At 42.4% G+C, this 21,356-nt stretch overlaps 4 protein-coding genes across 4 annotated transcripts; all 4 read right to left on the reverse strand.

Moving 5' to 3' along the window:
• Nucleotides 1–1,588: 1,588 nt before the first annotated feature.
• and2 (actinodin2) lies at nt 1,589–3,797 on the reverse strand. The gene is made up of 2 exons (XM_018753233.2): nt 3,560–3,797; nt 1,589–2,932 (listed from the first exon to the last, which is right to left on the reverse strand). Exons 1-2 carry the CDS (start codon nt 3,758–3,760, stop codon nt 1,589–1,591), a joined length of 1,545 nt encoding a protein of 514 aa, XP_018608749.2. The 5' UTR covers nt 3,761–3,797.
• A 4,548-nt stretch (nt 3,798–8,345) lies between these two features.
• On the reverse strand, nt 8,346–10,761 carry LOC108934927 (COP9 signalosome complex subunit 9). Its single transcript, XM_018753147.1, has 3 exons — nt 10,612–10,761; nt 10,098–10,170; nt 8,346–8,534 (listed from the first exon to the last, which is right to left on the reverse strand). The coding sequence occupies exons 1-3, from the start codon at nt 10,705–10,707 to the stop codon at nt 8,497–8,499; spliced, it is 207 nt and encodes a 68-aa protein (XP_018608663.1). The 5' UTR covers nt 10,708–10,761; the 3' UTR covers nt 8,346–8,496.
• A 287-nt stretch (nt 10,762–11,048) lies between these two features.
• Nucleotides 11,049–14,902, reverse strand: otos (otospiralin). Its single transcript, XM_018753146.2, has 4 exons — nt 12,909–14,902; nt 12,655–12,720; nt 12,113–12,136; nt 11,049–11,442 (listed from the first exon to the last, which is right to left on the reverse strand). Exons 2-4 carry the CDS (start codon nt 12,713–12,715, stop codon nt 11,255–11,257), a joined length of 273 nt encoding a protein of 90 aa, XP_018608662.1. The 5' UTR covers nt 12,716–12,720; nt 12,909–14,902; the 3' UTR covers nt 11,049–11,254.
• Nucleotides 14,903–14,973: 71 nt separating this feature from the next.
• Nucleotides 14,974–21,188, reverse strand: LOC114910185 (SLAM family member 7-like). Its single transcript, XM_029250153.1, has 3 exons — nt 20,912–21,188; nt 16,094–16,363; nt 14,974–15,557 (listed from the first exon to the last, which is right to left on the reverse strand). The coding sequence occupies exons 1-3, from the start codon at nt 21,186–21,188 to the stop codon at nt 15,484–15,486; spliced, it is 621 nt and encodes a 206-aa protein (XP_029105986.1). The 3' UTR covers nt 14,974–15,483.
• Between the last annotated feature and the right edge of the window lie 168 nt (nt 21,189–21,356).

A 21,356-nucleotide genomic window follows, 5' to 3' on the forward strand; every position in this document is an offset into this window, starting at 1 on the left:
CTTGAATGTGCAGCTGCTCTTAGGAGCTCCGTGAACACACGAGGACCGTCAATGGCAGTTTCCCACCCACCGCCGGGCTGTGGTCCGCAGGTCTCCCGGGTCTTTGCTGCCTTCAGTGAATGAGAGCCTGTGTTCGTGAATGGTGAGCGTTTTGCGCATGCGCGTTAAACTGTGCTGCCTGGGATGCCCTTGAGCGTTTACAGCTAATGTTGATGTATTTCCATTACTGTGATTTTGCTTTTAATTTGTGTTTTAATATATCCAGCTCAGTGCATGTATGTATATGTTTTGATGTGTGTATGTATGTGTTTGTCCATAGGCAACCCTGCATGTACATATTCATAGGCATGTTTGTCCATCTTCGCTCTCTGGCTCCCACAAACATTTCTGTGTGTGTCCGCGCGTGCACTCGTGCAGTGGGGCTGCAGGTTCCCCTGCTGCCCTGGTGCTCCAGACCTACAGAATTCCTTGCTTACCAACTCTGTGCAGCAAAATTTGAGGTTAATCTTGGATAGAGACCAAACTCTCACCATTTTATCTAAAGCAGCTCCCTAGTTTCCAGTTTTAAACCCTATCTATTTATAGAGCTGAACAGTTTACTTCCATTTATTCGGAAAAACTTGTTCGGACTACTTTCTCCAGGCTGTATTTATCTGGGGAGTCAATCAGAAAGCAATTAAGAGGTAATATTTATCCCTAATTAAAAGATAGACATGTGGATCAGACTTAAATGAAAATGTTTGTCTTCACCTACGCAATGTAGCACAATTATTCACTTGTAGATTGGAAATGTTAACTGTCTATAAAGTCTGAAAAGGGCTTTGCAAAGCAATGTTTCAACACTTGGGTCCAGAAGGATAACAAGGTTCTGCATTGGCTCTCTTACAATTGGAGAGATGGTCTCCTTAACTTGGAGTGAGAAAATCCTTCAACTTAAAAAGTGCTGAGAAGAGATGCTGTACAAATTGGAGTCCTTTTGCAAAGATGGTGAGGAAAAAAAAAAAAAACTTTATTTTTCTGAAGATATTATTTGTAATATTTAAAATTGATTTGAGAAATTGTACTTTATCAACAAAGAATTAAGAACAAATTTGAGAGCGAAATCATAAGGAAATCTAAAATTAAATATTCCATGTAGAGAAACTTAGAAGACGTGGAAATAAACAACACAGGGAAGAAAACACAATAAAGAGAATACTTCCCATTTAACTATGTTGAAGTATACTACTGAAATTTTTAAAACAGAAGTACAATGGCTTGTAACTAAAAAAACAGTTTTACAGTGACTTGATAGAAGAGATATACTACTGTCTATATAACCAATGTTCCTACAAAGATGTTTAGCAATAGTTGGCTCACACAAAACTATTTCTTGAGGCCCTGTGGTTGGGCAAATTGAGTCGATAATGCAACTATGTGACTAGGCCCAGGCATTCTTTTTCTTCTTCACAAGGACATGGAGAGATACTTGTTGTGTTCACTGTACTGTTAGGGAGTATATATCCAGGGGTCAAAAAGAACATGGCTCAATTGCCCAGCATGTTGCATCCTGCCCTGTTTGTGCTCTGGGGCCCAGGAATGAGAGCCCTTAGGGGGAGTTATACCTGGAGTGCAGGATAGTGAACCCTTTTATGAACTCTTCAAAGGTTGGGGTGGCATGCTCTTGGACCTGGCGTTGTGGTTTGTCTTTGGGCTCCTCCATGGACTGTTCATCCTGAGCTTTCTTGTCAGTTTTGGGCTCGTAGCGGCGGAGGCGACAGCTGTACTCGTACTCCGGGTCGCAATCAGGATCAGGTTTGATCACACCGCTCTCACCAGGTTTGTCTGCTTTCGTGGCACTGGCAGGTGGAGGGGAGAACCGCCAACAAGTGGGGTCATAGGGGTGGCAGCCAGGCTTGGATGCACCGCCAGTGTAGCCTGCAGGGGCCTCTAGCTGGGTGTTGCTGTGGATGTCTAGTGGGTGGCACTCCTTGTCATAGAACATGTAGCAGTCATAGCCCTCCTTTGTTTTCCCTCGAATGCCCAGCTGGTGATGTGGGTGGTCTTTGTACTGCGTTAACATCCTGATGGCTGCAGGGACACCCAGGAGGCAGTAGGGGTCATACTGAGGGTTGCATACAGGGCTGGGGGCAGTCTCATCCCTGGGGCTGTACTCCAGCATAGTCTTCGTGAGGCCGGACAGTGTCATGGCTGTCAGGGGGTTGCAGTTCTCATCAAAGATCGGGTTGCAGCTTTGTACTTTGGGGGGCTCCTCTGGTGTCCTAGAAGTCTGAGGGGCATGCGCTGGGACAGCTGGGGTGCAGAAAGGATCATAGTCAGGGTCGCAAGTTGGATAAAGGTGGTACAGGCCAGTTGATGCCTTTTGCACTAGCTTGGGCCTGCAGTACGGATCCTTTGACGGGTCACAGTCAAGGTGGGAATAGGAGGGAAAAGGTTCGGTGGTTGGTTTGTAGCCGTAAGCAGCACGTAGATGGTACAGCAGGCAGTCAGTGTCAGAGGGATTGCAGATGCGCAGAAGTTCCTCACGTTGCTGAGGAGAGACGAAGTGCTGCAAGACTGGGGCGGAGTAGTAGTAGCCTAATGGGGCCTTGGCAGGCAGCGGAAGCACAGGTGTGAGGATGGGTAGGGAAGCTTTGACTGGGGCGGCAGGGGCAGGGGCTGGCTCTATTACAGGAACTTTCGAGGATGCACTGGTGAAAAGGCAGTAAGGGTCTGTATATGGGTTGCATGCTGCAGCTGGAGCAGTCTTGGGCATCACCACCTGAGCCTTGGGCTTGCTGGTGTACTCAGTGATGCAGTCGGGGTCATCTGACTCAGCACAGGACTTGTAGATTGCCCTCAAATGGTGTAGATAGTGGTTGAAGGAGTGATCTTCATCTAACCGGTGCTTATTCTGCAGGTACGCCACATAAACGCGGTCAAGGTCCGTCACCTGGGAACATGAAGAATATTTGAGCAACATCATAAGAAAGTTCATGTGAAAAGGATAGCTGGTAGCGTAGTGGTGAGAACTGCTACCTTTGGACTGCAAGGTCTCAGGTTTCATTCCCACCTCCAGCTCTAGTACATACATTTACATTCATTCATTTAACAGACGCTTTTCTCCAAAGCGACGTACATCTCAGAGAAAAAGTACCCTTGAGCAAGGTACATGCCTTAGAATTGCTCCAGTAAAAATAACCCAGCTGTATAAATGGGTAAATAACTGGACATGAATTTCTTTGGAGAAAAGTTTCAGCAAAATGAATGAATGAATGAATAGAATTACTCCAGTAGAAGTCATCAGGCTTTATAAATAGGTAAATAACTGTAAGTACATTAACACTGTAAACTACTTTGGAAAAAAGCATCAGCTAAATTAATAAATATAAATTGAAAAAGAAATTACATAATACCCTATGGGAGGTAAAAGTCTTATCTAATATAACATGCTATGTAATGTACATATTTCAGCTAAAAACTAGGTTTCATCAGCAAGCCACTTTAGTCATAATGAAGTGCAAATAAGATATTGGCAGGCAGTTAATGTAAAGTTTCATTGCCAGGGTGGTATACTTACTCCCTCCTGGTTCCCAGAGTCCATGAAGAATTTGTACAAAGCCCAGAAATCTGCGGGTCCGGCACTCCTCTTATTGCGGACAAGCTTGCTTGACGTTGCCAATTTGGTGCTTGGCCCCTCACCTGCTGCATTTCCTGCTATAGCCCACAGAAAAGTCTTGAACTGCTCATCAGCTAACACACAGTAGCCATGTGTTGGCATGTCAAGAAAAATGGGCTCAATTTTTTTTCTTTCTAGCAGGCCTTACATTTTTACAAGCCCAAAGAGTAAGATAAAATAAATTTACCATCTTCATCTTCTGGGCGTTGAAAGACAGGACCAGCCCTGATGCACTCTTGTGAGAAACATGAAAGAAAGCAAGGAGATCAGTCATTAGGGGCCACATGGCATTAACGGGGTAGGGAAAGGGCTTACCTAGTCAATGCACGCTGCAGGCATAATTTCCGTGTCCTGCTACTTTCTAGTGCTTTGAACACAAGCCGGTGGGGTCATGTGTATCTACGCGCCTACTGGGGATAGACCCATAAAACTACAAAGGACAGGCAGTGTGCCCAAAGGTAGCCCCAATTACTGCTGTTGGCTACTGAATGAAACATGGTATAAGCCAGTGCTCTCATGTAAAACTTTATGGCACAGAAGAAAGCTGCTACAAATTATGTCCCTTCTGTAATTAGGATAAATTTTATAATGTCAGCACTTCTAAAGAGAACCACGCTCAGAAAAGATCTGTGATTTTACTGTGAACAAGCTTTGCGAACATGTGGATTTAGTTAGCGAGGTAAAATATGAGGGCTGTAATGAAACCCCTTTTATTCTGCACATTGGTATTGCACTGCATGTGCTGTTCCTTCATTTATTGATAATAATCATTATTATTTACTTCATGACACAGGGGTGCAGTCAGTAAAGCTGGTGCCTCACAGCTCCTGAGTTGCTCGTTTGGGCAGGGGTTCAAATCCAATGCAAGGTGTGTGGAGTTTGCATGTTCTCCCCTTGTTTTCAACTCAAAGATGTGTGGCAGAAGGAAATGGTTAATCACTTCTATCCGTTCCTTACTAGGAAAACCATGCAAGTCACCTCTTAATCATCACATACATCATTGGTTATTTGTTTAGACTAGCCAAATTAGAGCTGTCATTTCTTTCTTATCAAGAACTGCTTGTCCAAATTAGGGTTCCAGAGCCTATCCTTTAATCATAGGGCATGAGGCTGGATACACCAGGGATGATACTCCAATTCATTGCAGGGCAATCACACACACATGCTACAGGCAATTTAAAGTCTCCAGTTCACCCACTCAGATAGGGGGAGAACATGTAAACTGTACAGACTGAGCTGGATTCAAAGCCAAACACAGCCCAGGAGTTTTAAGGCACCAGTGCTACCCGCTGTACAGCTGTGCCATTCTAAGACTGGAACTGAGAGATTGCAAGGTATGATTGGCCTCACCTTGTAAAAAGGCAGTGACAAGAAGCATTCCAGTAAGAAAGTAGGTAGTTAGTCCTCTTGATTGTGCCATTTGAACCTCCACACTTCCTTAAGACAAAGAAATTGTGATCCTTCAGTATTATGAACTGCTAGGTGCTACAGTATTGACAAGCTTGCATTTCCTCATCATCAGAAATTCAGTGTGGTGGTTACATGATTTAATAAGACATAGTTTACAAATTATGAGGTAACGTGCATACACTTCTTGTGTTAAGCTTCAGTTATCCCTTACGAAAAACAGATTCCTATAGCAAGCAGTGTGGTGCTTTCTATTTAGCACCAACTACATTTTTATGCTTTTTTAACAGTTCTAGTGTTTTCCTAATTTGAAAAGTATCTTCAGTTATTTATATATTGTGGAGCTGTTAAACAGACTCTGTTAGCTAATAATAAAACAATAGTTAAGTTTGCAGTAGCTTCCATGTAACTGCTACTTAAAACATTTAGGGAGGAAAATATTAGTGTATTCTCATGCTTACAAGGAAATGTGACTGTATACTGTGGTATTTGTAGTGCAGGACTAATGTTGTGCTATTTAAATGAACTAGCAAAAGTACCAATGCATTTTCTGTAAAACTTTTTTATTCATTCTTTCTCACATCAAGCTTACCTGATTGTTGTAGATACAAAATGTAAATTAAATGTTCCAAGAAAAGTTACCTGGCTGTATAAAGGGTAGGTCATTGTCAGCAGTAGCTTAAAATTATAAACTGCTTTATAGAAAAGCATCAGAATAAATATTAATAATTATGCCCAATAACTGTATTAAGTGTAAAACTTGAATTTGAAAGCTGTTACATAGGGTCCCAGAGATCACACAAACTGTTTGTACAGAATTGCTTTACTTATCTTATTTAGGTGTGAAACAGTTATCTGTATTTTATAACATTGCAGAGTTCTGCATTCTTCAAATTATTGCAAACAGTTTACTATTTGTTTAGCAAAGTCAAGAATGAAATTTCATAATTACCTTTGCTAGATTCACCTGGGGTTCTTTTTCACTCTTGTGACCTCTACTGTTGTGATGGAACACCTGAAGTTCTCAGGTGCTCAGGGCTTTGGAATAGTTTTGTGCTACCTGATAGCTGAGCTCTGGATATGCAGGTCGTGTGAGCTGTGCAATAAACGTCCTGCACCCGTTTCCTTCCACAGCAAATAAGACTGATTTTTAACAGCAGCTTGATCATTAAAAACAAAGTGTGAATCATGTGGTGACTCCATGCTGCTGCCAGGGCTGGGATTGGTTTCAGCAAAGGGAGCAGACTGACTGACCAATGGAGGTCTAATCATTTAAGAAAAAACTCTCACAAGTGAACAAAGTCAGAATGGTATATTGTAGTTGTGGAAGTTTGTGTGTGATGGGGGGTCACAAATCATAAAACCAATATTTTAAAGATTAATGGGCTGTAATTTACACATGTGCCACGTTTGACACAGAACTGGAATGCAGAAGGCACAACTGTGCCACATAACCACTTTCAGTGCAAGTCTCAGTACATCCAGGAGAAACTAGCACATAAAACGTGGATAATTCTTTGGCAAGTTTTGACAAAGCAATATCTAATGTTTGCAAAAGGTATTTGTCATCAATAAACTATCTGCTCAGGCTCACTTTGTAAAAATGTTGTAAAACATCAGCCATGTCATCAAGCTATACTAATAGAACAAAATTCAAACTTCATTCTGGTCTTGCACTCTGGACAATTTTAATCAGTACTGATTGGTTTTAATATTACACTGATAGTTGTGCAAGTCTTTACAATGTATTTGGATTCTTAACTTGGATCTTAAAAAGATTTACAATAAGTTAAAAACATCAAAGAATGTAATGTGCACTGTGTTTCAGCAGTAACTTTGACCTATGGATTTCACTAAATCCACCTTGTCAGGCGAGATTGTTCTCAGCCTGTAATAAGAGATCTCAGGAATTTTTGATAAACATTTTTCTGATTATGTGATCCATAAACATATATGTTATAGGCAAACTTGTCTTAAAATTTGTTGAAATCAGTTTCATAGTCATACTTAATATCTGGTTTGAATTTATAACACTGACATGGCTGTTAAGCAAGACTTAATACACCCCAGATTTTACCTACCACAAATACAGTTCTTGGACCTGACTGTCACTGAAAAAATGTTGCAGGACATTAAGCTACAGTTTGCATACTCACATCTTACGTGTAGGTAAAAATGGATTACAGGCCATGATTACTTACTAAAAGTATTTCTGTGGGAAATTAGTGTATTCATCTGAAGAACTGGAAGCTCTGGAACTTTATGAAAAATGAAGGTATTGCTTAACTAGTGGCTTCCTTCTCTCCAGATTTATTGGTTAGCTTGTCTCTTGAAATCTGTCGTACAAGTAGAGCTTAATATTAACTGTCAATAATGTTCTTACAAACTGAAGTTTGAGCCTTCAGTTTCTCATGTAACTCAGAGAATTTATGTATTAGTCAAGTAAACATACCAGTTGTCTGTACATTACAAAATCATGATTCATATTTTTATACCACATAACTATCCATGCTAAAGCACTTTGATATTAGTGTTTCTGCTAAACACTTTGCTCAGAATTCTTAAATCATGGATTGTCAGTCACAGAAGGCCAGGAGTGAAATGGATACAAATTAATACTGAATTTTACTATTTTGTATAAATGATTGGTGTTTTAGAGGGGGGCGCAGTGGTGCAGTGGGTTGGACCGGGTCCTGCTCTCCAGTGGGTCTGGGGTTCGAGTCCCGCTTGGGGTGCCTTGCGATGGACTGGCATCCCGTCCTGGGTGTGTCCCCTCCCCCTCTGGCCTTAGGCCCTGTGTTGCCGGGTAGGCTCCGGTTCCCTGTGACCCCGTATGGGACAAGCGGTTCAGAAAGTGTGTGTGTGTGTGTGTGTGTGTGTGTGATTGGTGTTTTAAATGAAATGTGTGTTACTAATCATTATTTAAATATCCATGCTGTTCATATGAAATTTTACACTAACTTATATATAACCTAAATGCAAATTTGGAGTTTTCCTACATTTTAGATCATTCACCCTGTACTACAATACATTAAAATGAATTAATCACTTGTCATGGACTGTGTATTTAGCTTTGACAAGAAGGAATTCTGGAATCCACAAATACAATTACACTTTGTATAGTGCACCAAGAGGTGTTCTAAAATTTAAAGAAACCCTGCTATCTAGGCCGCAAGTACCTTTAGGCATGAACATGTCTCAGAGTCATCATTTTAACATATGACACCTTGTGGAATGTTCAGCATTGGTACAATTTAGCAACATCTGAAAGCAAACAGTTTTTACAACAGTTTTATTAAAATAACTAGCAAACATTCTTATTTCAAATATATAATGCACAGCATAATATTTAGACTAGTTTTCAGACTACCAACAAATCCAAAAAAGCCAGCTTCTGGAGCATACACTTGGCAGTATATGAAGTTTCTTTATCACTGGATGTCATCATCATCAAAGAGGTCTTCAAAGTCTGCAGAAAAAAATAAACAGCCAACCATTAAAGTACTCTCATTCCACATGGTATAACCTGTAACAAAGTAACTTCATAAACATTTTTGTTTTTGCCAAATGTGTGTTGCCAGTTTATGAACAACTGCAGTTTTATTTTACAGCAGTGATGCAACTAAATTAAAAAAAGTTGTCATTTCAATGCAGAGCAAGATGCTGAGAGATTAAACCACACTAAACTGAACAAAGTACTCTTTCACATTATTTATTTAGGTCAAAATGATGAATTACTATTTAAAATGGTTTACCAGAAACCCTACCAAAGAAATTAAGTACTTTTCTCAAATGTAGTAGTTATCCCCTGTTATTTGAACCTACAGCCTTTTAGTTACAAGTCTAGTTCATTACCCATTTTTAGTTTCCTACAGCAACTGCTGTATCAGCAGGTGTCCATCACAGGGAAATTTGGGGTGCTGAGGGGTACTGTGTGTGAGCATGCCTGTTACCCTTTGACCCGTTTTACTGCCCCCCCCCAAAAAAAAATCCATTCTTCAGCAGAACATATTTTGCTTGAGGAAAAGAAGAGTGAGGAGCCACACTGGGATGGAATCTAATTGGTCCACATAAAACAGCTTGTAGTCTTAGTTAATCCTCTACCTGAAATTCTTAGCAGCCTCTTGTTTTTGTACAATAAATTTTTCCCTAGAAAGATGCTGCCTCCCCTTTTTAGATAGAATTAGACCTTGCAGCATATACTGTAGCTTTAGATTAGCAGACAAGCAACACAATTAGGGTAATAAATTATAGCCCATATACACAAAATTAAACACAAAATGAATTATCCCACTATAACTAGACAGTTGCTATACTTTACAAATGACATAATTTAAGAAACTTCAGAACACTTTTACTGAAAATATTATTTTTCACCTAAATTCCAAGAAAGAAATTATTCCTTCATAGGTTTTTCCAGCTTTCAATCATGAAACTCTAGCAGCATTACATTAGTGTCCGTGCAGCATGTGTAAAAAAAGTACTATTTTAGTTTGAAGTTATTTAGCTCTAAATCAAAATTCACACTACATTAATTAACTTGGGAGTAGATGATCAGTATTAACTTTGACTTCATGTTGTAAAGTCCAATAAACACTGAGAACATACTTATATGTATGGCAGTTTAAAAAAAAATTGTTGTTATATTCACAGCTGATTATTGGCATCTCATGACAAATACATCCTGCTTCTACACCTGACTTTATTTAAATGACAACAGTTCCAGTTTTGCCGTGATGACTGGCAGCTATTAGCCGAGGGCTGATCAAATAACTATGAAGACTAGTTCTAGAATTTTTTTGGCACACCCTGTAGAATAACTAGTGTAACAGTATTAAATATAAAAAAATGCAAGAGTGGTCAGGTGTCTTTCTGCTGCTGTTCTGTTCAAAGTGCTGAATACAGCCTGACAGCTAAGGCAGTGTGGCTGGAAATGATAGGAACACGCAGTCAATAGAGGTGTTGTTCTGAAGGCGCGCATGCGTGCGTGAACGCGCGATCGGGGACCAACTTTGTGTCATCCGTGTCTCACCGTTGAAGAAGTCCGCGTGAACGGCCTTCTCGTTGGCCGCCAAGTCCATGAGTAGTCCTGTACTGCCCCCTGCCTGCGGAACAGGGAGTCGCCCACTAACACATCCGTCAACATTTCAACATACTTTTCTCACGATTTATATGACAATAAATCAACTTCTTCCGAATAGCTTAAATGTAACAACATTAAAATAGACTTTTCTTGTTATTTATCAACAAAAATATGCAGAAAAAGTTTACATGAGTCACAGTCAGCGAACGTAAACATGACTAGAATACTACTGCTAAACAGGCACGTTTCTGACTGACTGCTGAGGTCCGAACAACGTTACAACCCGGCTAATCAAGTTCGTGTACCGTGTAATATTTCTACAAGCCTCGAGTCTTCTTGCGACGGCGGTACTGCTGTGTGGCAGCTTTAGAAATTAGTAACTTCTAGAAACTAGGCACTAGTACAGTATAACACAAGGCTTGGAAAATTTAACCCTCTACTTATAAAAGTGTTATTAAATGACCTCGTCAAGATCTACGTAAGGTCCAGCTCCTTCTGGAAACATCTCGTCTACGGCGGGCTTCATCGCAACAGAATTTGACTGGTCTTTCAGCGGCATCAAGGACTCGGACAGCTTCTCTGTTAAGTGCCTTTTCCCACTCGCTCATTTCCTATTGTGTTACACAGAAATGTGTCCGACTGGAGCCTAAGGCCACAAGTTCTGTGTCCCACTTAATCATATATCTACGCTTTCTTTGTATTAGAGTGAAACGCCAAAGGGCGTTCTTCTGACATATTGCAGTCAACGTCACTGTGATATTGCTAAGAAGAGACATTAACAATATTAAAATAATATATACCTTCATAGTATAGGTAGCCAGATTTGATAAGGTTAAGTACTGTAGCCTTGGATGTACTAGATGTCATGGAGAGAAAAATCCAGAAATAACAAGATGCATATTACTTTCAAACTTTTATTTAAACTGCACAACCGTGTACCATAGCATACAAGTAAGGATAGTACTACTTTTGTAAGAGCTTACAAATGCGATTACATTATTGATATTATTCTAGCTCCAAGCACTTTGATTAATCACTGAAAGTTTAAGATTATCCAAATAATATTTTTTGTTATTTTACTCAGTTTCATATAGATTCCATTTGCTCTAATGTTCATGGCCCCCATGAACCTCATAGCCAAGATGGTCTCCAAGATGCTGGTGGGCAAAAAAAGCCCTGGCCATCTCATTGATGTGGTTGTAGGCCCCGATGGTGCGGAAATACTCCACGTATCTCCAAAAGTCAGAGGTTGAGTAGGGCCAATAGGGCACCACAGGTGGCTCATCATATGGAACTGGACAAAAACAAAACACAGTCACTTAAAAGTGTAATCTCATTATTGCTATTTTTATATTTAGGTAGTAGTTTTATTCAACCGTGGGTACGCGGCAGGTTTTGCCACCGCCCGCTGTGTGGTGGGTCTGGAGTTCGAGCCCAGCTTGGGGTGCCTTGCGACAGACTGGCATCCCGTCTGGGGTGTGCCCCCTCCCCCCTTGGCCTCGCACCCTGCGTTGCCGGGTAAAGCTCCGGCTCGCCACGACCCCGCCTGAGATAGGCAGTTGTAGATGTTGGTTGGTTGGTTTTATTCAACTGTATTTTTTAAAAATACATTTTAAAGCTCAGTATTCTACTGGAGCAGGCTGGGGTTAATACCAGGGTTATACTGCAGGTCCACATCTGAGACTAAAACTACTAAACTTCACATTGCAAGTATGTCTCATTGTTAAATACCATTTAGACCTGACAAAGTTAAGAAGAAACACTTGGCTATGAAGAGTGGTTGATTGTAAAGACAGAAAATTTTACTGATAGATATTTAATATCCTGAGTGATAGCCACTAATACTGGAAGGTTCAGATATTTTCAAGTACTTTATAATTAGTTTCTTGCTGCATGAAACTAACATTAAAAACTTCATAGCATTAATAATTATTTTGTTCATTAAAGAAAGTATTAACATTTACCGCCTTCTGGAATCACTCTGGCATCTGGAAAAAAAAAAACAGACAGGAAGAGGAATCTTAAAAACGTATGCCTTCCCCACTCACAAAGGACCAATTCAGGCTCCGTAAATTATGTTCTGCCCCAGAGACACTAAGAAATGTGTGGAAACATAACCTTGAATAATAAATATTCTACAAATTTAGATTCCCTTCTCTGCTAGAGCTTGTATTTGTTTATAAAATAAAGACAAAATTACCTTTGTTAAGGATAAAGGCATAAGAAACAAAATGGTCTAGATCCATTTGTCAACTAAAACTTTAAAAAAATATTCTTGTCACTCAACCCTGACTTGGAGAAACAGATAGGAAAAGTAAGTATGTGTGAGTGAGTGTTGTTATTGGTATTATATTACTACATAATCATATTATTTTGCCTTTTGCACTACTAGTAATAAAATAACAAGACAATTATTGAAAAATAGTGTATCATGTTTATAATTTTCTATTTTTAAGACAATAATATTGCAATATGAAACAAAGGAAGTTTTAGAGAAATTACTTACTACTGAATTGATCGAGGGAGCAACAGATAAAGAAGATCCCACAAAACAGAATGGGCTTCATCTTTCCTTAAATCATAAAAACCCCAAAGAAAGCTTGAACATACAAAGAACCAAAACAAACAAACCAAGTCACAAATAAACATGGAATGTGCTCAAATACTTATTTTCAAAATTCCTCAAATCATAAATTTAAAAAAAATATGTAATATAGATTGTGCATGTTTTAAAAGATAATATGCATATGGCAGTATTACCTGCAGTGTAGCCTTCTGGTGGTGAGAGAACTGGGTCTCAGTCTGCATAGGAAGTTGAATGAGTACCAGTGTTTCAGGAGCAATGTTTAAACTGGAGTAAAAACAAATTTCCCTGTTGGGGCCTCGCTCACCTCCCTACTGATGGGATGCATTTTAATAGGGCAATCTTAATCTTTGCTCTAACATAGTTTATTGCTTTTTACTTTACACAGTTACATAGTTTTCTTTCGTGAAGCAAATACATCATATTAAACCTTATCTTAATTTAAGTAATCATGCTGAAAGAACCTCCCTTCCCACAAAATTATACAAATGGTAACTGAGCTATTATGTTTTCTTACTGCACTTACAAGGAAATGTCTATTCAAAAGTATATGAATACAATTTTATAATATAAATACATTTTAGAATGTATTAATAATAATACTGCATTTAGAATTTGCTTCAGGGCAAGGAATACTACCAACTGGTTACAGGTTGTTCATTCTAGGTAGATGAGAAACTGGCCTGTAATTCAGGACTGAATTTGGGTTCAGAGTTTCTTTAATAGTGGGTGAAATATGGTCAGTTTTGAACGCAAGTGGGGAGCAACCAGAAGAGGGCCTGGAATTAATACAAAGGGAGATAAACTAAACAAGTTATGGTGAAATGGCTTTCAAGAGAGGGGGTCAAAGGATGAGGTGGTGGCTCTATGTAAGAACAGGATGTTTAAGATTTTGCCTTCAGAGGAGGGTTGAAAAGAAGAGAGTAAGGCTTTGTTGGGAAAATTGGCATATTGGTGATGGAATCAACTTTGTCTAAAGAATAAGGCAAAACAGTCAGCGATGAGGTTGTAGGAGGGAGGACGAGGAGGAGGGCATATGAGGGAAGAAAAATGGTGAAAAGTACATTGGGATTGTTGGTTGTAGACTGCATGTTTTTCTGGATGAGAGTAGTTTTTGTTGAGGAAATGGCAGAATTAAAGAATGCAATGAGCTCCTTATGAACTGCCATGTCTAGAACATTTAGACTACTGTTGGTACAGAGTGTATCTCACAACCATGGGGTGAAGGTGGGGTGTGCTTCTCTGGAAGTTAGAGAACAGAGAGAGTCAATAGAGGGAAACAGGACTAGAAGAGTGACACTGGTGGTGTCATTTGTTTTCAAATCAGAGTATTTTGCAGTAGATTTGAGGGAGGTTAGCACAGCAGAGGAGAGGAAAGTAGATAGAAGGGATTTTAAGTTGCACCAGGATACGATGGAGGGTGCAAAGGAGGGTGGGGTAGGAGTAGTGATGGAAGGTTAGTCCAGCTCGCACAGACAAACTCAATTTTGAGTATTTCTGACACAGAAAGCAAAATGGGCAGCAGTACTTAGGTAGCAGCACTGGCCTCCCATGAGGGACTCCTGCATTTTGACTCCCTTCTCTTTGCACCCTGAGTCTTAGCATCACAAGGCTGCCACTATATATCAGCTACCACAATAACAAGCCATCTAGGCTGATTTTACATCAGCCGAGAACAAACTATTTCCTGATTGACACAACCGAAAAAAAAATGTATCTTATTATCTCTCACCTGTCTGTGTGTTGCACTGCGGTTTGTCTTAGCATACCTACATTTAACATCTTCTAGTGTTTGTTGCTTTGTAAAAATACAGTAAAGCCCACAACAAACCATGAAAGAACAGCTCACCACAAAACTTTCCAGCCCTCCTGCAATGTTCTCAGCAACAAAACATGTAAACCAAAAAGCCAAATGCTTGAGAAGACTGTTGATCACAGCTGACCACTGACCTTGGCATTTTGGTGTGAACATTTTGATATAATCTGTGGTAACATTGTCAACACAGAAGATTAAAAATAGGGGAAGTGGAAAGAGTCTATTTATACCTTTATCTCTTTAAGAAAAACCAATACTTATGTGTTCAAGAAGTTTGTAACAAGGAACTGTAAATGAAAGAAGCGTCCATTACAAATGATTTTATTTTACTTGTTTGTAACAAATAATAAAAAGTTATATGAATATAAAACCCTCAAAAACATCTGAAAGGATACATTTCCAGAGAGCTTTTAGTATACAATAAATTATATGAAGAAACTGAGTATTTTTCCCTGAGGGACAGTTTTAATTTTCACTGATTGTTATGACATAATGTTTGAATGCACAGCCCTTTCTAATAGCACTCCAACAGAAGTGTGCTCTTCCTCTCTCAGAAAATAACTGAAACAATCATTGAAACAAGACATCCTTTTGTCAAGCTTTTAAAGGTAGTGTTCACTAATCAAACTAAAAATACATTTCAGTTACTTTTACATTTTCTTTTTGGTAAGTAATAGTTTTACAGGAACAAATTGCTGACTTTAGAGTTTCTTTACTTTGCAGGGTTTATCCACTGAACTGGGGACTCGACAGAAAGAACAAGGTCATGACACTGTTCTTTCCTTTTGCAGTTTCCTGGAACTGGAAACAACAGAAGACAAACATTTTTTACACATCAGCCTGAGCATTTGAAATAACTCACTTTGTTACAGGGCATTGCAGTGATCCATCTTTCTCCCAGATGGCTTTGTATAAAATACCTTTAAGTTCCTGGATCAAAGCTCACGTATGTACACAGGTTCAATATGCAGTGGCACTGGCTCCCCATCTGTAATCAAATTTGGAATTTCTGCAAATAATAATCATTGTTATCTATAAATTAATTTGTCTTTGGAGATGAACAAGCAGTTATTACATGTTAAGCATACAAGTTTGTCACTTTTCAACAATGCCCGTTATTCTATAATACCTACGTGTGTCTGGTACATGTTTTCTTTTCTTTCTTCTCTTATGAATGTAGAATAAAGTTCCAGTAAGAAAGAATGCAGATACTGCACATGGGATTATAATCCATGGATAATGTAATACTGAAATGTGCAAAGAAAAAATATTAGATATTTTAATGTTGTTCTTTATAATGGTACACTGTAGCTGAGCTTCTGTGTTAGACTATTTCAGGAAATGCCATGACGATACCATTGTACACTGATGGTAAACTCAGTCTGAAGGACACTGGATTTTAATGAGTTTCTGAAGTTATCGGATGATGGAACAAACTTTCTTCCTCAAATCATTGCCTTAAATCTGCAAGTGCAGTATCCTCTTATGAAGGACAGAATGAACACTATACATACATGCACATACACACGTGTTTTTAGGTGTTACCTGATACATTATGGGCACACACATCCAGGTCCAGCGGCTCACTGCTCTCTCTGCTGACAATATTCTGGGCGGTACATGTGTAGTTTTTCTTGCCTTTTCCATCCTTTACCTTCATTTGCATAACAGAGCCCTGCCGCACAAAGCAGCTGTTGCCACAGGGGGGCAGTATTTCCCAGGAATAGGTCACATCGCTGCCCTCACTGCTGGAGCAGCTCAGAGTCAAATTGCCGGATTGACAGTCGACTGTAACGCTGGGTTTAGAAACCGGTTCTACAGTGAAAGGATGGGGAAAAAATAGACACAAGCAAGGTCTATTATGAAAAAAAATCTTACATTTTAAAATTAACAGTGATTACTATAAATAGTTGTTCTTAGGCTTAATCGGTTAAATTACGTAATCGGCTCTTTATTTAAATTCAGTATTTTACCAATCCATTGTTTCAACATTTCATTTGTGTCGCAGATGCTTAAACGGGTATATTTTTATCGGCACAGACACGCTGCAACAGTATCCATCCATCCATCCATCCATCTTCCTCCGCTTATCCGGGGCCGGGTCGCGGGGGCAGCAGTCCGAGCAGAGTACTCCAGACCTCCCTCTCCCCGCACACCTCCTCCAGTTCCTCTGGGGGAACCCCAAGGCGTTCCCAGGCCAGCCGGGAGACATAGTCTCTCCAACGTGTCCTGGGTCTGCCCCGAGGCCTCCTCCCAGTGGGACAAGCCCGGAGCACCTCCCCAGGGAGGCGTCCAGGAGGCATCCGGAACAGATGCCCGAGCCACCTCAACTGGCTCCTCTCGATGCGGAGGAGCAGCGGCTCTACTCCGAGCTCCTCCCGGGTGACTGAGCTCCTCACCCTATCCCTAAGGGTGCGCCCAGCCACTCTGCGGAGGAAACTCATTTCTGCCGCTTGTATCCGCGATCTCATTCTTTCGGTCATGATCCAGAGTTCATGACCATAGGTGAGGGTAGGAACGTAGATCGACCGGTAAATTGAGAGCTTCGCCTTACGACTCAGCTCCCTCTTCACCACAACAGACCGGTACAATGACCGCATTACTGCAGACGCCGCACCGATCCGTCTGTCGACCTGCCGCTCCATTTTTCCCTCACTCGTGAACAAGACCCCAAGATACTTAAACTCCTCCACTTGAGGGAGCAACTCCCCCCTAACCCGGAGGGAGCAATCCACCTTTTTCCGACTGAGAACCATGGCCTCGGATTTGGAGGTGCTGATTCTCATCCCCGCCGCTTCGCACTCGGCTGCAAACCTCCCCAGTGCACGCTGCAAGTCTTGACTTGATGAAGCCAACAGGACCACATCGTCCGCAAAAAGCAGAGACGAGATCTCGCGGCCACCAAAACAGACACCCTCCGTTCCCTGACTGCGCCTAGAAATTCTGTCCATAAAAATAATGAACAGAATCGGTGACAAAGGGCAGCCCTGGCGGAGTCCAACATGCACCGGGAACAGGTCTGACTTACTGCCGGCAATGCGAACCAAGCTCCTGCTCCGGTCATACAGGGAACGAACAGCCCGTAGCAACGAGCCCCGAACCCCATAATCCCGAAGCACCCCCCACAGGATGCCACGAGGGACACGGTCGAATGCCTTCTCCAGGTCCACAAAACACATATGGACTGGTTGGGCAAACTCCCACGAACCCTCCAACACCCTAGTGAGGGTATAGAGCTGGTCCAGTGTTCCACGGCCAGGGCGAAAACCGCATTGCTCCTCCTGAATCCGAGGTTCGACTATCGGTCGGATTCTCCTTTCCAGTACCCTGGCATAGACTTTCCCAGGGAGGCTAAGGAGTGTGATCCCCCTGTAGTTGGAACACAATCTCCGGTCCCCCTTCTTAAAAAGAGGGACCACCACCCCGGTCTGCCAGTCCAGAGGCACCGTTCCCGAACTCCACGCGATGCTGCAGAGGCGTGTCAGGCAAGACAGCCCCACAACATCCAGAGACTTGAGAAACTCGGGGCGGATCTCATCCACCCCCGGAGCCTTGCCACCGAGGAGTTTTTTGACTACCTCAGCAACTTCAGCCAGGGTAATGGACGAGTCCCCCTCCGAGTCCCCAGCCTCAGCTTCCTCTACGGAAGGCGTGTCGGAGGGATTGAGGAGATCCTCAAAGTACTCCTTCCACCGCCCGAGAACATCCTCAGCTGAGGTCAGCAGCGCACCACTTCCACTGTAAACAGTGTTCGTGGAACACCGCTTCCCCCCTCTGAGTCGCCGGACGGTTTGCCAGAATCTCTTTGAGGCCGACCGAAAGTCTTCCTCCATGGCCTCACCGAACTCCTCCCAAGCCCGAGTTTTTGCCGCGGCGACTGCCAGAGCCGCGCTCCGTTTGGCCCGTCGGTACCCGTCAGCTGCTTCAGGAGTCCCATGAGCCAGCCAGGCCCGATAGAACTCCTTCTTCAGCTTGACGGCATCCCTTACTTCCGGTGTCCACCACCGTGTTCGGGGATTGCCGCCGCGACAGGCACCGGAGACCTTATGGCCGCAGCTCCGAACAGCCGCACCGACAATGGAGGAGCGGAACATAGTCCATTCAGACTCAATGTCCCCCACCTCCCTCGGGACCTGGTTGAAGCTCTGTCGGAGGTGGGAGTTGAAGACCTCTCTGACAGGGGCCTCCGCCAAACGTTCCCAACAGACCCTCACTATGCGTTTGGGCCTGCCAGGTCTGTCCAGCTTTTTCCCCCGCCATCGAATCCAACTCACCACCAGGTGGTGATCAGTTGACAGCTCAGCCCCTCTCTTCACCCGAGTGTCCAAGACATATGGCCGAAGGTCAGAAGAAACGACTACAAAGTCGATCATCGACCTCCGACCTAGGGTGTCCTGGTGCCAAGTGCACTGGTGGACACCCTTATGCATGAACATGGTGTTCGTTATGGATAAACCGCGACTAGCACAGAAATCCAATAACAACTCACCGCTCGGGTTCAGATCAGGGAGGCCGTTCCTCCCAATCACGCCCCTCCAGGTATCACTGTCGCTGCCCACGTGGGCGTTAAAGTCCCCCAGTAGAACGACAGAGTCCCCAGTGGGAGCGCTTTCCAGCACGCCCCCCAGGGACTCTAAAAAGGCCGGGTACTCTACACTGCCGCTAGGCGCATAAGCACAAACGACAGTGAGAGACCGTTCCCTGACCCGAAGGCGTAGGGAGATGACCCTCTCATTCACCGGGGTAGACTCCAACACATGGCGGCTGAACTGGGGGGCTATTAATAAGCCCACACCAGCCCGCCGCCTCTCACCTTGGGCAACGCCAGAATAGTGGAGAGTCCACCCTCGATCGAGTAGAGTGGTTCCAGAACCCAAGCTGTGAGTGGAAGTGAGCCCGACTATATCTAGACGGTATCTCTCAACTTCCCGCACCAGCTCAGGCTCCTTCCCCGCCAGTGAGGTGACATTCCAAGTCCCAAAAACCAGAGTTGGCGCCCGAGGTTCGGGTCGGCCGGGCACTCGGCCCCGACCACCGCCCAAATCACAACGCACCGGCCCCTTATGGTTTCTCCGGCAGGTGGTGAGCCCACCGAAGAGCGGCTCCACGTTGTGGCTTCGGGCTGAGCCCGGCCAGGCCCCGTGGGCATAGACCTGGCCACCAGGCGCTCGCATGCGAGCCCCCCCCCCCCAGGCCTGGCTCCAGGGTGGGGCCCCGGTGACCCCATACCGGGCGGGGTAAACGGACGCCTTGATTTTTTTGTCATAAGGGGTTTTTGAACCGCGCTTTGTCTCGTCTGTCATCCAGGACCTGTCTGCCATGGGAGACCCTACCAGGGGCATGTAGCCCCAGACAACATAGCTCCTGGACTCATTCAGGCACTCAAACCCCTCCACCACGATAAGGTGGCGGTTCACGGAGGAGCGCTGCAACAGTATCTTTACGGTAAATAGTGAAAGTTTGATATTTAAAGTACTAGTATTTATTGAACAGCTCATGAGCCGTTACAAACAAATTTACGTTACTTGTAAGATGAAACTTCTTTTTAACGAAAGCCAGTCCTTCCACAAATCATGATCGTAGCGTTAAGGGTTAATTTAACGATTACGATTGTTCTGAGATCGTAATTCTACGATTATTCCGTAGATTACGATCGACGTAGTGATATGATGATGGTGCTTTTTGAATTTTAACGAATTGAGTAAAGTAAAGAAAACGGTAACGGCTGGAGAAGAGAAAGCCGCGGCAAGACGGAGGAGGAGGTCGAGAGGAGCGGGGCGGAGAACTTAGCTGTTTGTGTCGTGAGATGAAACACCGTGGGAGGATCTGTCGAGGTGTCAAGTGTTCCTTTGTCATCAATAGTCATATTTTTGGAGGCATTCTTTTCCGTTTCACCTCCCGCACCTTACATGTAGTGTACTTATAACACGTGTGTTTGTCTATTGTTAGATGATCATCAGATTAATGCAAGTGATGTTCTACTTTATATTTAGCTACAGATCTATTCAATCCAGGTATCCCTCAAATTCCTTATCTGGACATACTTTCTTTCAACTTTGTACTGTTCTGATTTTCATCTCTGGTGTCCTTCAGTTAACGTAATTCTTTTACAGCTTTGTGCTAAACTCCGTCTTGCCGCGACTCCGCTTGGGATAAGCGGTTTCAGTGTGTGTGTGTGTGTGTGTGTGTGTGTGTGTGGTTTGTAGGACTATGCTGATTCAAAAGGCATGACTGACAAATCATTATTAGCAAATAAATTATTACAAAAAAAAAAACGCTAATTCTATGTATTTAGGGCAAGATTATTATTGTTGTTGTTAATAATAATAATAATAATAATAATAATAATTTTTGCACACTCACCAAAAACCTGGAGATGAAACCTTTCGTTTTGTGGTCTTTGTCCTGTAAAGTAATCTATTTTCAAGTTATAAAAACCTGAGTCTGAGAGCTGCAATCTTTCCAGAGATATTATATTGTCCTGGATGTTCACTCTTCCTTCATAATGAAGGTGTGTCTGCAACAGTGAGACCTGCGGCAGCCACAACACTACATCAACACAATTGAATACCAGTTCGACTTTGTAGCTGTGGTTTCCTATTGGTGTAAAGGGGAACTGGACACTGTCTCCCACTTTCATGTAACTGGTGGAATCAGAAACTCCCAACACCTGTCCATGACTCCGCACAAACAGGTACACTGGAGAAGAAAAGGGAATTGTAAATTCTATGAAAATGTAATCATTTTTCTTCAGTTGTAATTCTGATGTTAAAAAAAAAAAAAACAGCTTCCATGGGTAAATTCTTCA

Source organism: Scleropages formosus, chromosome 3, assembly GCF_900964775.1.
Source record: "Scleropages formosus chromosome 3, fSclFor1.1, whole genome shotgun sequence".
NCBI lineage: Eukaryota > Metazoa > Chordata > Actinopteri > Osteoglossiformes > Osteoglossidae > Scleropages > Scleropages formosus.

Coding starts and splice junctions, on each gene's coding strand:
- and2 (XM_018753233.2), bottom strand. CDS start 3,760: ATGCCAACACATGGCTACTGTGTGTTAGCTGATGAGCAGTTCAAGACT. Junction 2,933..3,559: donor ACTCTGGGAACCAGGAGGGA/GTAAGTATACCA, acceptor TCATGTTCCCAG/GTGACGGACCTTGACCGCGT.
- LOC108934927 (XM_018753147.1), bottom strand. CDS start 10,707: ATGCCGCTGAAAGACCAGTCAAATTCTGTTGCGATGAAGCCCGCCGTA. Junction 10,171..10,611: donor CTTACGTAGATCTTGACGAG/GTCATTTAATAA, acceptor CCTGTTCCGCAG/GCAGGGGGCAGTACAGGACT. Junction 8,535..10,097: donor TCACGCGGACTTCTTCAACG/GTGAGACACGGA, acceptor TTTTTTCTGCAG/ACTTTGAAGACCTCTTTGAT.
- LOC114910185 (XM_029250153.1), bottom strand. CDS start 21,188: ATGAAAGTGGGAGACAGTGTCCAGTTCCCCTTTACACCAATAGGAAAC. Junction 16,364..20,911: donor GTTTCATCTCCAGGTTTTTG/GTGAGTGTGCAA, acceptor CTTTCACTGTAG/AACCGGTTTCTAAACCCAGC. Junction 15,558..16,093: donor GTGTGCCCATAATGTATCAG/GTAACACCTAAA, acceptor TATTATTTGCAG/AAATTCCAAATTTGATTACA.
- otos (XM_018753146.2), bottom strand. CDS start 12,715: ATGAAGCCCATTCTGTTTTGTGGGATCTTCTTTATCTGTTGCTCCCTC. Junction 12,137..12,654: donor CTCCCTCGATCAATTCAGTA/GTAAGTAATTTC, acceptor TTTTTTTTCCAG/ATGCCAGAGTGATTCCAGAA. Junction 11,443..12,112: donor CAGAGTGATTCCAGAAGGCG/GTAAATGTTAAT, acceptor GTTTTTGTCCAG/TTCCATATGATGAGCCACCT.